The sequence below is a fragment of the Centroberyx affinis genome, unplaced genomic scaffold, assembly GCF_046629955.1.
Source record: "Centroberyx affinis isolate AG114_WGS23_722 - 3 ecotype Tasmania unplaced genomic scaffold, CSIRO-AGI_Caff_v1 ptg003790l_1, whole genome shotgun sequence".
Taxonomy (NCBI): Eukaryota; Metazoa; Chordata; class Actinopteri; order Beryciformes; family Berycidae; genus Centroberyx; species Centroberyx affinis.
Window position 1 is genome coordinate 114,286 of NW_027281658.1, and position 15,715 is coordinate 130,000.

General features: G+C 41.4%; 2 protein-coding genes across 2 annotated transcripts in view; one reads left to right on the top strand and one right to left on the bottom strand.

Moving 5' to 3' along the window:
* The first annotated feature begins 1,004 nt into the window (after positions 1 to 1,004).
* ftr66 (finTRIM family, member 66) lies at positions 1,005 to 9,898 on the top strand. The gene is made up of 6 exons (XM_071541121.1): positions 1,005 to 1,592; positions 3,702 to 3,797; positions 4,583 to 4,816; positions 6,101 to 6,260; positions 6,420 to 6,479; positions 7,354 to 9,898. Exons 1-6 carry the CDS (start codon positions 1,005 to 1,007, stop codon positions 7,881 to 7,883), a joined length of 1,668 nt encoding a protein of 555 aa, XP_071397222.1. The 3' UTR covers positions 7,884 to 9,898.
* A 3,983-nt stretch (positions 9,899 to 13,881) lies between these two features.
* Positions 13,882 to 15,715, bottom strand: part of nfatc4 (nuclear factor of activated T cells 4) — a 14,331-nt gene continuing 12,497 nt past the window's right edge. The window contains exons 12-13 of the mRNA XM_071541114.1: positions 15,153 to 15,715; positions 13,882 to 14,125 (exon numbers count right to left, since the gene is read on the bottom strand). The exon at positions 15,153 to 15,715 is cut by the window's right edge and continues 172 nt beyond it. Of these exons, the coding sequence (XP_071397215.1) occupies positions 14,055 to 14,125; positions 15,153 to 15,715 (634 nt within the window). The 3' untranslated portion in view covers positions 13,882 to 14,054. The remainder of the gene's footprint in view (positions 14,126 to 15,152) is intronic.

Consider the following 15,715-nt stretch of genomic DNA (forward strand, 5'->3'; position numbering starts at 1 on the left):
GCAAACCCGCCTGAGGGAAGGGAGCCAATCAGGACAAAGTCCAGTTGTGATGCGTTAACTACAGTTTATATGAAACTCCCTGTAAAAATAGACTTTAAATTGAACCACTCAAACAAAAATTTTAACACTGTCTACATCTTTAATCATACTGTATATGTATATAAATAGAGGGAAATTTGAATTCTTATAGTAGGGCCCCTTTAATGAATGTATGGATTAATTTATTTCTCTTCTCTGGATTGTCCAGGTGGCTCAGTTGGCTAAGGAAACAAAAGAAGAGGAACATGCTCGACACTTTTTTATTTTATTAGTAACACAAAAATAGTCCTACATGAGATGGGAGACGTTTCGACAAAAGTCTTCCTCACTGCCCCATCTGTATGAGCACACCTGCAATCAGACTGAATAGATAAACAGATTGATACGCCAGTTGGCTAAGTCTATGCTCTAGAGCTGGCAATTATTCAATATTATCATTTATTATTTATCCTATTGTGATGATACGATGATGTTGTGATATTGTGATACACAATTATGTTAGGAATATTCATTGATAATTTCAATCTTCTTTGACCACACTTTTGTTTGATCACACTTAACGTTACCATGCAGTTAAATATGATGAACATCAATTTGATTATTTAATGCGATTTTGCCCATAATGTCCTGGGATTATATCTGGCCTGGGACATTTGTCTGCTGTCTTTCTCCACTTTGAACTATCAAATAAAGGAAAAAATGGCAAAATATAGTCTAAAAAAAGTTATTTCTCTGCTCTGACTGACCTACTTAATATAGACACACACACTCACACACAGCCACAAAAACAGGCACAGACAACACACACACACACACACACACACACACACACACACACACACACACACACAGAAGCTCACCACTTGGGAGGTGTGGTTGCAGGTATCTGCTTTGTATAATGTAATCATCTCTCTGTGATATATCAGCACCTGTCAGAGGGAAGCAGCCCTTCACTCTGTCCCGGCATGGCCCACACAGTGTCCCCGCTGGACCGGGACCAGTTCTGCTGCCCCATCTGCCTGGACATGCTGAAGGAGCCGGTGGCCATCCCCTGCGGCCACAGCTACTGCATGGGCTGCATCAGCAGCTACTGGGGCGCAGACGATCCCTCCAAGACCAGCAGCTGTCCGCAGTGCAGACAGACCTTCAGCCCCAGACCCATCCTGAAGAGAAACACCATCCTGGCTGAGATGGTGGAGAAACTATCCAGGATGGAGGTCCAGGAGTCTCTGCCTCACAGCTCTGTCGGCCCTGGAGACGTCGGGTGTGATCTCTGCCCGGCCGGGGCCTCCAGAGCCGCGAGGTCGTGTCTGGTGTGTCTGGCGTCTTACTGTGAAGCCCACCTGCGATCCCACCAGGAGTCTCCGGCCCTGAGGAAGCACGCGCTGGTGGAAGCCAGCATGCAGCTTCAGCAGAGGGTCTGCCCCCATCATGATAAGCTGCTGGAGATTTACTGCCGCACCGACCGGCAGTGTGTGTGTGTGCTGTGTGTGGTGGAGGAGCACAGGGGCCACGACGCTGTGCCGGCTGCTGCCGAGAGAGCCGAGAAACAGGTAACTGATCATCTGTCTTACTGCATGACTGACAGACTGAGTGATGAATGCTTTTCCATTCATTTTTTTTTTATTTTTTTTTAATGAACTTTGTTTATTGGTTTTTAAACACAAATTGACAATAATGTAAAGCGCTTGTAAGTGACAGTGACATAGTAGTACAGTAAAAATAAAACAACAACATACAATACACAGCAACTAAAGGAAAACACAACACAAACAGTCAGCTTGGTCATATTTCACATACTACGGTAAACACTATAACCTCATCAGGCCAGAATAAGGATAAATAAATAAAAATAATAAGTAAATAAGATAAAATGGGATCTTATTCGGGGATAACTGGGAAGGTAATTTTATCTGCATAGGCAAAAAAAGGCCCCCACATCTTTTTAAATTTCTTGGAAGAGCCTTTCAGTGTATATCGGATTTTTTCAAGCTGTAAATTATTGAAAATTTCTTTTAACCACAGAGTGTGAGAAGGCGGTGTTGGTGATTTCCATGCTTTTCCATTCATTAATTAACTCAAAGTCACCCAAAATGTACATGATATGTACTTGGACATGGGCAGTAACAAACCTTAACACATGACAACAATAATACAAAGCAACAAAATCTGATAATAAAAGACAAACAAAAACATAGAAAGCTATAAGTGCATTATACACAAACAATATCAAATCAGCTGGTATTGTTTGTGTATAATGCAAAAGTGCAGTTAAGCATTACAGCCATCCTAAGTTTTTTTTTTTTTTTTGCTTCTTTGTTTCTATTGAAGTGAGATGTTTTATAAGAACTGTGTAGGATTTATTCTCAGTGAAAAAATCAGGATCACACTCAAAATTATTTGTAATACATTTATTGCAAAAAGCAGCAGCAGGGGAACAAATAACAAAAGTTTCGGTATTACTCATTCGTTTTTACCAGCCTGTTCCCAGGACAGTCAGGGGATTTGAGGATGTGAAACAGCAACCAGTCATAAGCCCACTTTATCAGCCTGTAGGCCACCGTTATAGAAGGAAGTGGTAGGGAAAACATTATCCCCATGTTGAACTGAGGAACTCGTGAATTGATATCAGGCTATATGATTTCACCTGTAAGAACATTTCCCTGATAAGTATCAGACTTAGGGCCATCAAAATGTAACAGTTAGATGTGTGTTCCTACTGATTTCCATTCCCATAGTCAAATATTAGCCACCCCCCCCATCTGCCTTTGGGGCTGCAAGATGATAGCAATCTTCACATTTGTTATTCAACACGAGATAGTGTGTGTGTGCGTGTGTGTGTGTGTGTGTGTGTGTCTGTGTGTCTGTGTGTGTGTCCTGATACTGGCATATAGCCTCTGAACAGTCTGTTAGTTTGAATGAGCTCCAAGTTTCCATATGCAAAGCACCTTCCTCTTTCTGAAACTGATGTGATGTGATGTACAGCTCCTGAGAGACTTCTGCAGTCTTTTCGTTCGGAAATGTTTTGCGGACTAAACACAAATTCAACTTTCGTCACCACAGGATCTGATAATACAGAAAGGGAGTCAACTGGAGAAGGAGAAGATGTCAGAATGCCCCACTACACTGCAAAAACTGACAAATGTATTATTTTATTTTGTATCCAGGCTTATCAAGCTTTTTTTTTTTTTTTTGTGAAATCATCTTACTGCACTGGCAGACTACCAGTTTCAACAAATTTTACTCTTTTCTTTTGTTTCGGGACATTTACTAAAGTGAAATTGTGTTGGAGAAAGATTCTTGTTTCAAGATTTTCTTCATTGTTTTATGATGATTTCTTGAAAGAAGTAATTTTGGCACGTATCAAGTGAAATTTATTGAAACCAGCAGATTTTATTTCCCAGTGCAGTGAGATAATTTGACTAGAAATATCATGAAATAAGCTTGATAGGTCTCTGGACACAAGTTAAAATCACTGGACAGCTTGTCTTTTTTGCTGTGTAATCACTCTATTGTGTGTGTATGCATGCATGTATCTGTGTGCGCTCATGTGCGTGAGTGCATGCAGGAATGCGCGTATGCATGTGTGCAACGATGTGTGCAAAATCCTGCAAAACATACTGTAGCTTGTTATGTGTGTGTGTGTGTGTGTGTGTGTCCAGAGGCAGCTGGGGCGGAGCAGGAGAAGCAGCAGGCAGAGGGTCCAGGCCAAGGAGAAGGAGTTAGCGGAGCTGAGGCGGATCCTGGAGTCCCTCAAGGTGATTCACCGCCCTGATCCGCCGGGCGATTCCTCTGTTGAAGTGCCAAGTGTGAGGCAGCTTTGAAACCCCGCCAAGCTGCACTGCATTCTCTTTTTGTTTGCTTTTATATCTTTTTATTTATCCAGGGAAGATGTGCTGAGCGTGCATTCTGTTTTTCAGCAACAACCTGCTTCACACTTCCAGTTACACACATTCACACCTGGGAGCGTCCCAGATCTACTGGAGAAGCTGGGGGTTAAGCGCCTTGCTCAAGGGCATTGAAGTAGTTTAGGGAAGGGGGAGTGTTACTGATTAACTTCCCCCACACAGATTTAAACAGAATCTATTGCCTTCATTTTATTAATGGCTGTCCTTAAAAAGAACAGGACTTTATGGTTTTTTAATGAAACCAAGCACTGCTTGGTAGTTGTGTTCCAATATGAAACTTGAAACATGACTTCATTTGTATTCTTTTCATAGATTCAAAAGAGAAGCAATAAAATGGAGTAGAGATGGAGTATTTCATGGATTCTAAAACTAAACATATTCATTTTTGAAAATGTTATTTGCCGTGCATTACTCAGTATTTAAAAATGTAAATGATCACATCTTCTAAAATGTTAATATCTTGTAAAGGGTTATGGATAGACGATAACTTCAATCATATTCCGTACTGAGTTTTATGTTCATGCTACCACTCATTTTGTAAAAGTAGGTGTCACAGTTTTCAAATGGTGGATATCTAGAGTTTGGGTGTGTCAACAATATTTCAACCTTTGACCTCTCTCTGAACCTCCATCCAGCGCTCAGCCCAGGCGGCGGTGGAGGACAGTGAGAGGATCTTCACTGAGCTCCTCCAATCCATCGAGAGGAGACGCGGGGAGGTGAGGGAGCTGATCCGAGGTCAGGAGGAGACGGCCGTCAGCCAGACTCAGCAGCTAATGGACAAACTGGAGCAGGAGCTGGTTCAGCTGAAGAAGAGAGACGCTGAGCTGGAGAAACTCGCAAACACTGACGATCACATCTACTTTCTCCAGGTGACTGCACTGATTTCTATTTAGTGTCCATTACTCGCCAAGGACCTCATTTATACAAATATCCTTTGACATTATACTAGATTCCATCATTTGATCATTTTGAAGAATATTATGAAAAGAAATGATGAAAATTGTTCCCCATTGTTAATTATATTGCATTCATTCCATAGTGAATGTTAGGAAATAGCTTTAGATTTTGATATATAACAGAAAAGTGGGGAAAATCAATATAAATGCTAATGTTTTCCATCATTTTATCACTTTGGATTGGATTTGGTCATTAGAAAATAACTTGTGTGAGTAAGAACCTTTTAAAAAATTTGGCAATGTTGGTGCATTAATCAATGAACTTCACTTAGTAGATAAGTGAAGAAGGGAATTCTTCAGAGCCACCAGTTGTCCAGTAAAGTGTTTACCGACCAGACTGTACACGATCAATATTACTCATCGGGGAGGAATGCATGTTCTCTCTGAGCCAGTGCTGTCCAGTCCTGTGCCAGGGAGTCTGCAGGGTTTCATTTCAACACTTTCAACACAAAGTTTTTCACTTTTACAACACTTTTAAAACAAAAAAAACTAAAATTGGTTTCTCCCTTTTCTGGTTACCTCCGTCTGTTTCTCTGTTAGTCTGTTAGTCTGTTAGCAGAATATCTCAACAAGTTCTGAATGTATTTACACAAAACTTTGTGGAAAGGTTGGTCATGGGCCAAGGAAGAACTCATTAACTTTTCACATGACTTTTCACGCCCCTCTTTGGCCAAAGAGGGGGGCGGTGCGTGAGGCTTCTCACAAAGAGGTATGTAACTTCCAAACAGATTCAGGTAACACCATTGTGTGCCTATCAGCAGAGATAAGAATTATTATTGTTTTTTCTGTTTGTTTGGTTTTTTTTGAATGGCAACCCTAATGGCCACTAAACAAACACAGTGCTGATTGGTCACATGGTATAATAATCGGCTAAAATGCTTAAAAGTGGCTAGAATTTGAACAGGCAAATCCGATGTGCCATTTCAGTTAGTCATAAATATGTATGTATCTCCTGATGTGAAATAGTTGGAAATGGGACGTGGAAGAAATGATTAACTTTTGGTGAAAAGGGACATGTGGAACTGGTATATCTTGGCACTTTCATAGCGTTGGCGGAGTGCCAAATCACCTGGAGTAGAGTTTGGTTGTAATGAAAACTTACAGACTCTTCTATACCACAGATCTGGACACCACTGGCTTAGAGGGAACATTTGGTGGTATGTTCTTGTCTTTTTCTATTTAAATTTCACTCTCCAGAACTGCCAGTCAGTTTCCCAGAAGGCCGAGCTCACAGAGTCCCTCAGTGTCACGGTGGTTCCTCTGCTGGATTTTGGCACGGTGCAGTCCTCAGTGTCCGCTCTTCAGAAGAGGCTGGAGGATTTATTCAAGAGGGAACTGCCAAAGATATCCAGAGCAGGTGGGAGTAACATTTCAACAAAACCTATGTTAAAGGATGAAGTCTCATTTTGCTGATGTGTTGACTGAACTGCAAAAGTTTCTATTGTAAGGTCAAGATAATACTATGACATTTATTATTGTTTATTATTATTGCAGTTTAATGCTTCTTCCTTCACAGCAAACACCGTGAAACTCCTGCAGAGTCCAGAGCCGAGGGCCAGACCAGAGTTCCTGTACTGTAAGTCAAAACAGACTTCAATTAAGACTATTTTGGAAGCCCTGGGGATTAATCTCAGTGACTAAGAGCTTCATACAAACACTGGGCTAACTCTGTCTTACTGAATTTCAGGGTTGGGGTTAATTCAATTTTCACTTTATTCCATTCAAAATAAAATCCTTAAACTGTAAAATGAATTGTCTTAAACCAACTACACAGTTTGATTCATGCCTGGACACCAAGCCAATTTGTAATTTAACTGTAAATTTCCTCATACAAATTTGTATACGATATAGGCTACAGTATCTTCAATAGTTGTATAATCAAGCAATTTTAAGTATTGTTTGCCCAACTTATCTGATGGGAAAGAAAGACAGTTGGTTGTGGGTTCCCCTGTGGCAAGTCAAGTCACTTAAAAATCCAAACTTAAATGTTGATCACATAACAAAAATATCAGTCATACAATTTCTTTATAGATTGGATATAGGAGCCCCGTTTTATCGCTAATAAAATGTCAGTTTTCAACTTTTGAAGAAAATCCACTGCCTGATTGCTTGAGCTGAAAGTGAAGTGTGAGTATACACTGAGTGGATAAAACAGTCAGGCAACCAGATGAAATCCAGATGAGAACTTTGATTTCTTGTTGATTTCAATTATTAAATCTACTTCCGTCATGAAGGGGAGATGTAGATGGAGGTGAGGAGACTTGGCCACCAAGACATGGATTATTATGCACAATGGGGTGCAACTCATCAGAAGGAAGTTCCTAATATTAACTCTTCTAAATCAGCATCTGTTCTATGCGTGCTATTTATACACCTCTGTTTACTTTATCTGTCATCATACTTCCCCCTCTCCTCCCACCCTCTCCCTCTCCTTCCTCCATCACTCCCAGATTCCCTGCAGCTCTCTGTGGATTCCAGGACGGCCCACAGGGACCTGAGTGTCTCCCAGGAGTCCAGAACGGTGACGGTCCGGACCAGGGACCACTCCGGTCCGGACCACCCGGACAGGTTTGACTACTGGTGCCAGGTGCTGTGTCGCCAGGCCCTGTCCGGTCGCTGCTACTGGGAGGCCGAGTGGAGCGGGGGAGGCGTCAACATCGCAGTGGCCTGTAAATCCATGGCCAGGAAAGGAGACGGCAACGACGCCCACTTCGGACACAATGACAAGTCGTGGAGTTTGTTTTGCTCGAGGAAGGGTTGTACCTTCTGGCATGGGAATGTGGCGACTAGAATAGCGAGTCCAGCGGCTGGCAAGATAGGAGTGTACCTGGACCACAAGGCAGGGAGTCTGTCGTTTTACTGCGTGTCCGACACCATGACGCTCCTGCACAGAGTCCAGGCTAGATTCACTGAGCCGGTCTATCCTGGCTTTGAGTTCATGTGTTTCGGAGTGTCTGTCACGCTGTGCCAGGTTGAATAGCAGAATAGGGGGGGAATTCAGAAAGTAAAGTAGTGTGTCTGTGTGAATCTGATTGTAATCTTGTTTTCTTACTTCAACTGAAATGTTTTATGACACATTGTTATTGGAAATATTTGATTCATGTCTTTAGTGGTTGGTTTATGTACATTTTGGGCTATGTACTACATAAAATACTGGAACTACAGTCTAACAAACGTGTAATACAATACTATTCATCTTTTGTTATCATTATAAGCATGTGTATTATTTTGCTGAAACACTGGTGTAGTGGCAGGACCCCCGGACTGAATCCCATAAGAATCTTTCCTTCTAAATCTTCTGTTTTGCTCTCCTCCCTCCCAATGAAAAATGATGGCTATGTTCCTAGAGATGATGCAGTGGGTCATGACCTCCGCCTCTTAAACCTTAAATGTCTCTGCTGGCACCGGACTGAATCCTGCCAGAATCTTCTGCCTTGGCTGTGTCTGTTTTACAGTCTTCCCCCCCTAAGCCTTCCTACTGTTGTAAAAAGGAAAACGTCCTACGGGGAGTGGCCTTCCTACTCTCCTTAAAAAACAAAATTAATTCTTGGACTTCCCACTCTGACCCATAAAAAGAACAAAGAGTGTAAGTCATCAGTCTTACAATAGCTTGATACAATCTCAAATGAAAGAGGCCATAGAAAGAAGTCTGTCTGAAACACAGCATCATGTTTCCACTCTTAAAACGGATGTCGTTTTCAACACAGCTGAGTGTTAGGTTTGGTTTGGTTCACCACGCGTTTTCACTTTTCGACATTTGAAAACACACTAATTAACAAAGTAATTTGTTGCCCCAAACTAGACACACAGATGTGTTGAAAATGACCAAAGTCAATCTGACTCCCCTTTCCTTGGGTACTGAGTATTAGGACCGACTAACTTAATAGCTTACTGTAAACCATGAATGAGTTATAACCCACCAAACTAGTCTTAATGTGTCTCCCCAAGGTAAGTATCAATAAAATTAGACATACTGTGATATCACCATCTAAACCCTTGTGGACTTTGACTATCGCCTCATTAAATTTCAATAAAATCTCTACTATACTCATACAGTAGTTTGTCCCGCAGTGATTAAACTCAGTCTGCAGAACATTATACGCAACCACCTTAAAACCTTCAAGCAATTCAGCTCAATGTGTGGAAGACAAAAACAACAGATGTAGAGGAGGAGTGTTTAATTCCAAAAGTTTAGTGAAAAAAATAAGTTCTGGTTACCATAAAGGGAAATTAAAAGCTAATGGCAAATTGTTTTAAAGAGTGTAAACAACTTCAACAGATGTAATGTTTTAAGTATTAGAAATAACTGAGTTGGGCGTCCTGGTGGCTCAGTTAGGCACATACTGTACCGCAAAGTCCTGGGTTTGAATCCGGCCTTCAACCTTTATTGTCGCATGTCACCCCCTTCCCGCTCTCTCATCCTTCCTGTCCTTCGCCACTGTCAACTATCAAAATAAAGCAAAAATGCCAACAAAAAAGCCTAAGACTTGGAGCCTAACCTCTTGTGTGCTTATCTTCTCCCAGCAGTGTTTTTTTGTTGCTTTCTGTTTGGCTTACCTCTTATACATTTTTCCCTCTTACCACCTTCTCCTTCCAGGCCATCTGGAGTCTTTATGATAACCAGCTGTGCAAGCAAAGAGTCTTTCTGAAGCAATTTTCTTGGGTTATTCCCTAATATTCTCATTGTTCCTATATCAACACATTTGTTACTTCTGACCCTACATTGACCCCGTGTTCTAATTTATTGCTTCCAATATCCATGAGCTTGAACTCCTTCGCCTTGGGGATGAATATTGGAAACCATACATGAGCCTCTCTCTTCTAATCTTTTTAGCTGATACAATACTCCTCAATCAGTTCTCACTTCTCATATGACCTCTTGAACTTCTGCTTCTCTACACAGTCATCTTCTTACACAATCAGGCATTCATGGATGGACAGATTCCTCTCTCAGGTCCATTCAGTCTTGTCCTTAGACACGTGTCGCTTCTGTTCTTCCAACAGTCCTACGACCATGTAGTATCTCTCTAACATGATCTTTCGTATGCATTACTTCTTGTCTTTTGTTTTCCCAATGCATTACAATTGTCATTCTGCACCATGCAGGCAGATTTATGTGTGAATATATAACGAGTCTCTTAAAATATTTGTCCATGGATGTCTTCTCTGTCCTGTGGGACTCATCTTTCCCAACCAAATTCTGGGCTGAAACACAACAGCCAGACAGGTCAAATAAACTGCTATACAAATACCAGTATTAGTATTAGAGATAGTGTTAGGTTCAGTAGTAACAATAGTATTAGTCTTATGAGCCCTATGATAGACTGGCGACTTGTCCAGTGTGTCTCCCTGCCTTCAACCCAGTGCATGCTGGGATAGGCTCCAGACCCCCATGACCCTGAATAGGAATAAGTGGGTTTGGAAAATGAATGAATGATTGAATTAGTATTAGTATTAGCATTAACATCAGTATCAGAATTAGGATTAGCATTAGCATTAGTATTACCATTAGTATTAATATTAGTATTAGCATTAGTACTTGTGTTAGCATTAGTATCAATATTGATATTAGTATTAGTATTACCATTAACACTAGCATTAATATTAGTATTGTATTAGTGCTACTTTAGTATCAGTATTGATACTTATGTATATTAGTATTACCATTAGCATTAGTATTAGTATTAGTGTTGGTTAGGGCTAGGTTTAGGGTTAGTCTTGGTATTAGCATTAGTATTGGTATTAGTATTGGCATTAGCATTAACATTAACATTAGTAATAGCATTAGTATCAGTATTGTGTGGTAAAACAGTCAGCAGGATACAGTGTAGTTGAGCATGTAAAACTTGATTGCTCTCCATTGCTGTAACATACTTCAGTGATCCTATAGTTAGGTTGCCTTTTGGGAATTTAGTTTTCCAGTGACCACAGCCAGGTTTAGACATAATGGTCATTCTGTTATCACTTAGGCTCTTTATGATCTGGTGGAGGCATTCCCATTAAGTCTCCACTTGGCACTGTAGCATCAACCTGTATGTGTCAGTCATGTAGGCTAGTGGAGAGCTCAGTGATGTCTGAGATTATGCCTCCCCCTGGTGAAACTTTGAGTTGAATCCATGTGACAAGACATAAATTTAGGCTTCAATTCTACTTTAACATTCAAAATATGTTCACTGTGTCTTTGCTGAACAATATGGCAGTGCAGGGTGAACGCACACTTCTAGTTCTGCAGATAACATTACATTAACATAACATAACATTTGGTGTAAAAAAAAATTAAAAAAAATTAATTGTTGGGCAACATAAAGGTGGAGGAAGTGGTCTACTTCTCATTATTGTGCAAGTCTATAGCATGCGTGTGTTGTCTGTGGTGAGCTAAGCAACCATCATCATTCTCCATGTATGAGTCAAGAAACTGGATCGTTTTCAAATTGATATGGAGAGATAAGAAGAGGAACAAAAGGGTAAAGGGAGATAAGGAGCTTCCATAGCCTGTGGGCCATATTTCTTAAGTGTGACTACCAACAGACTAATAAATGACTAATTGACCAATAGACAAAACATCAATCGGAAGGATCTGGTAGAATATGGCAGTACACAGCAGTTAAAGCTTCATAATCACAGTCATTTCTTAGTTACAACAGATTAATAGAAGTGTAAAGTTTTGCCTCATCAGGCATGAAATGCTCAAAGGGACCAAAAAAGCTCAATCACAGTTCATTCTCTGAGCTCATACATACTGTGTAAGGACAATATTTATATAAAAAAGAAGAAATTAATACATAATATAACTTACTTATAGTCAAAGCAGTGTTTCCCCAGAATTTTGTTTTTGTTAGGATAGAAAAGCCTCTGAAACAGCATTGACTGTAGATCATGGGACACTAAAACTCTCCATTGAAACCCGCACTACTTAAATTCTTGCAGATGGATTAGCAGGCTGACCCACCCCATCTATTCAGTGGTAGGAAAAATCTGCTGCAGAGATTCTCAAAATGACTCTGGGTGTGGGTTTCTCAGAGGAGGATTACAGTAAGAGACTATGGAAAAGCTGAATCCAAAAATATAATTGATGGATGTGACTGGATTTATGACACTTTGGAAATGTGACTAAACCTTCAATCAACAGACAATCATAGATATAGAGGTTAATTCCTACACTGGAGTACGATACAAGTTTTTATTATCATCCTTATTTACCCAGATTTACCTATTTTTATCCAAATAATGTATTTTTTGTGTTATATGTGAAGCACAATGTGTATGAAATGTGCTGCAAAAATAAAGTTTGCCTTTGCTTTGAATACACGTTTAGTTTCATTATAAGAAAATAAACTATTTGTACAAATTTCTAGGTAAGAGAATGGCAGTGCCATTAGATAACCAACTGATATGTTCAAAAAACCTATATCTGCCCTGACTACAAAAATATAAATGAAAAGTTCAACCAAGGGGAATGTATTATGCGTCTTGGGCGAAGGGTTTCTACTTGGTGCCCTTCTTTCTGTGTATTTTTACATTTTACCTCTCAAGAACTTTCCATGTGCAGCTACCTTTCCTGAGCCCTTGCCAGACAGAAAAGGAGGAGCTGGAAGAGTTGATGTCATGAAGGAATTACGGCTTCAGATTCCAAGTGTGGGTCCAACTCGTACGATGTTCAGACCTCCACACCAACGCTAAACTGTATCTATGTCTTACCATTAAGGCTTTTCAGTCCCTAGTCCCCAACATGCCCATTTATGGTTGCGCTGAACCATATAGGCCCATAAAACTGTCAAGAAAACGTACAATGCTACTCTAGTGTCTTTTTTGTTAGGTCAGTTCATTTTTATTGCCTTTTTCGTTGTTGCTGTTTTGCAATAATTAAAGCCCCTTGTCTATCTTTGTCGTAGCCACAGTCCATTTAGTGGAGAAAGTGCACACACCAGAAAATAAGACCTGTAAGGACTTGTAACAGAATGAGTAATATCTCAACAGTTGCTGATTTAGGACAGCTGAGGCGTCCTGGTTGTAATTCCCCCCCCAGGTGGCGCCGTTCTCCAAGAAGTCACACCAACTAGTGGCCTGGTATCCAGCGCTGCTTGGAGTGGATTTACTCTAACAGGCTATTCCTCATAGAAACCTTTCAAACAGCTCAAACGGTCACAGCCTGGTCACATAAATTCACACACATCACAGAAGGTCAACTTTGCACCAGGATCCTCAGTCTCACCACTTTCTCTGCTCTCTTAAAATTCCCCTGCATGGCTTCCTGTCGGCTCACACTGAACCCCGGCCAGGCTCAACAGGAGTGGATGTAGAACATGAGAGAGAAGGGACGCCCCAAAAGACAGAAACAACAACTATTGGGGGGGCATCCCATCAACTGAGACATGAAAAATAATTATAAGCCAACTAATTGATCATTAAGGTCTTCCCTGACATCTGCCATTTTCACTCTTTTTCTCTGTGATTGAGCTATTTCCTTAAAATATTATGCATATTTCTGGCACCACAATAATATTCAGAAATATTTACTGGTATTTCACAATGTAGGGACCCAAATCCTGTTGCCATTTCCCAGACAGGTTCCATCAAATCCAGGTACAAAACAGAGCAATTTGTCCTAACAGTATAGGATGGATAAAGTGGCTGCCAGAGAAATCTTATGAGACAATGTTGGCAGGAAAAATACTCTGGACTCGAATAAGAAATCCTGGTGCTTTAAGTCCCTTAAAACTAAAGTAAAGATATGCGCATAGTTAAGTATTTGGTTGCAAATATGTCCTTTTGCATAACATCTGATAATGTGAGTAAACCATTGAGTTTCCGTAGAGCTTAAAATATTTTCTCTCTATTCTGGATTTACGATGATTGTATGAACAGTGTCAAACAAGTGCAACAAAAAAGATAAAGCTAAAGATAAAACACACACACCATACCCAAGTGGTTTCTCGTATAATTTATATTGAAAACATGTTAAAAACATTAGTCTCCCTTTATAAAACCATAACAGTTACCTATGGTCATAATTACAAACAGTGTCCTGGTAATCAAATTCCCCTTTTCAACATTGCCTTTAATTGGAGCGATGCATCTTAATACCAAGTGCATAAGGAATAGAATGATACTGAATCTCAAACGGGGTGAAGACAGACGAGCAGCGCTGAGCTCAGTGTGGCTGGCTGTCCATCTGTGAGCCTGACTGGAAAGATCGGATGTCCTCCCCGATGAACTCAGTCACTGTGGAGGGAGAGGAGGAGAAAATCTGAATCCTGTCTGTCCATCCATCCATCCATCCATCCATCCATCCATCCATCCACCTCATACACGCAGTGCCATTGGTACAAAGAGTTTGTTCAGCTTGCACTTTGTTAATGTTTCCCTAGAATTAAAGAGGCGTTAAGTCATCTAAGACCTTTATCAGCCTCTGTTGTGGACAAGTAGGAATTTCAACAACATCGATAGACCTTATCTCCTCCTGCACAAGTCTCTGGCACAGCTTCACCCCTCCCCTCCCACCCCCTTTAGTATGGTGGCTTGTAATTGACACAAACAATAAAAATGTTTCGCAATAGGGAGCTGATTGGAGCAGAGAGATCCAACAGGAACGTCTATTGAAGAGGAAATACATATATCACCATGCAAAATACTACTATTAATAATAGTAATAATAATATTGCTTTGTCGTTTGCTTTTTTTTTGTCTTGAGAACAAAACTTTTTAGTCTTTGTAATTGAAATGACGGTTGTTCGCTCGTAGCCCTGTGGGGGATTGTGTGTGTGTGTGTGTGTGTGTGTGTGTCTGGTTAGTGGGAGTTTTTGTTCAGTATGAGCCATAAAGTGAGTTTTGAAAGCCAGAAATTTAAGCATGAAAATCCGACTTATTGCTCCTTTAAGATGCATTGTAAGCAAGGTAACATTGCCAACAGTCTCAGCTAGTGTAGAATTCCTAGTTACAGGATTGTGCAGCAACGTGGTAACAATGGTTATCAATAAAAACTGAAATTGCCCAACTCAATTAATCAATAGCTGTGCACGCAACCATTCATTCCACTACTTATCTATCCACCCATCTGTTTACCTTCTCCCACATCCATCCACCTTTAACCCATCCGTCCATCAATAGTCATTCAATTCTTTTCTCTGTCATTTCTATGTCTATCATTGCTTTTCTATATCTGTAATGCATCCATCAATTTCATCTTACGCACAAATTATATGTTGCACCCATAAAGATGAAGGTAGAAAAAAAATTGGTTGCAACTGACCTTCTTCTAACGTGATGTGGTGCATAGAAGCAGAGCTGGTGAACTCCAGTGGGCTCTCCTGCATCTTGGAGCCGGCCTGTGCGTCCCTCTCTCCCCCCTGTCCCGTCCCCAGCACCCTGCCCTGCGGGTCCCAGCCCTCGTAGTGGGAGTAGGGTACCGGGTAGAAGTCCTGATAGGGGCTCGGGTTGGAGGGAGGGGAGGGACACATCTCCTGAGGATAGGCGGAGTACTGGGGGTAAGGGGAGGTGGGGATGGGAGGCAGAGGGGAGGAAGAGATGGGACTGCCGGCGGGGAACGGGCTGAGAGAGGAGGAGTGGGAGGGAGAGGGCGAGGAGGACAGGTAGGGTGAGTCCAGCCAGGGGGAGGGGGAGGGAGAGGGAGGCTGCGGGGCGCGGGGGTACAGCGGGGGGAGGAGCTCTGTGAAGCCCAGCTCCAGGTTCTCGAAGCTGGGGTGTCGCTCGGACAGCGGCCCCCTGGACCCGCCGGGGTCCTCGGCCGCAGCCTCGGGCTTGGGGCAGTACTCTTCGTGGTAGCCGGGGGCCGGGTACGGGGGGGAGTAGGCG

Excerpts from the sequence above, each read along its gene's own strand:
- ftr66 (XM_071541121.1), top strand. The coding sequence starts at position 1,005 with ATGGCCCACACAGTGTCCCCGCTGGACCGGGACCAGTTCTGCTGCCCC. Across the intron at positions 3,798-4,582 it reads GGATCCTGGAGTCCCTCAAG|CGCTCAGCCCAGGCGGCGGT; the intron begins GTGATTCACCGC and ends ACCTCCATCCAG. Across the intron at positions 4,817-6,100 it reads ATCACATCTACTTTCTCCAG|AACTGCCAGTCAGTTTCCCA; the intron begins GTGACTGCACTG and ends TTCACTCTCCAG.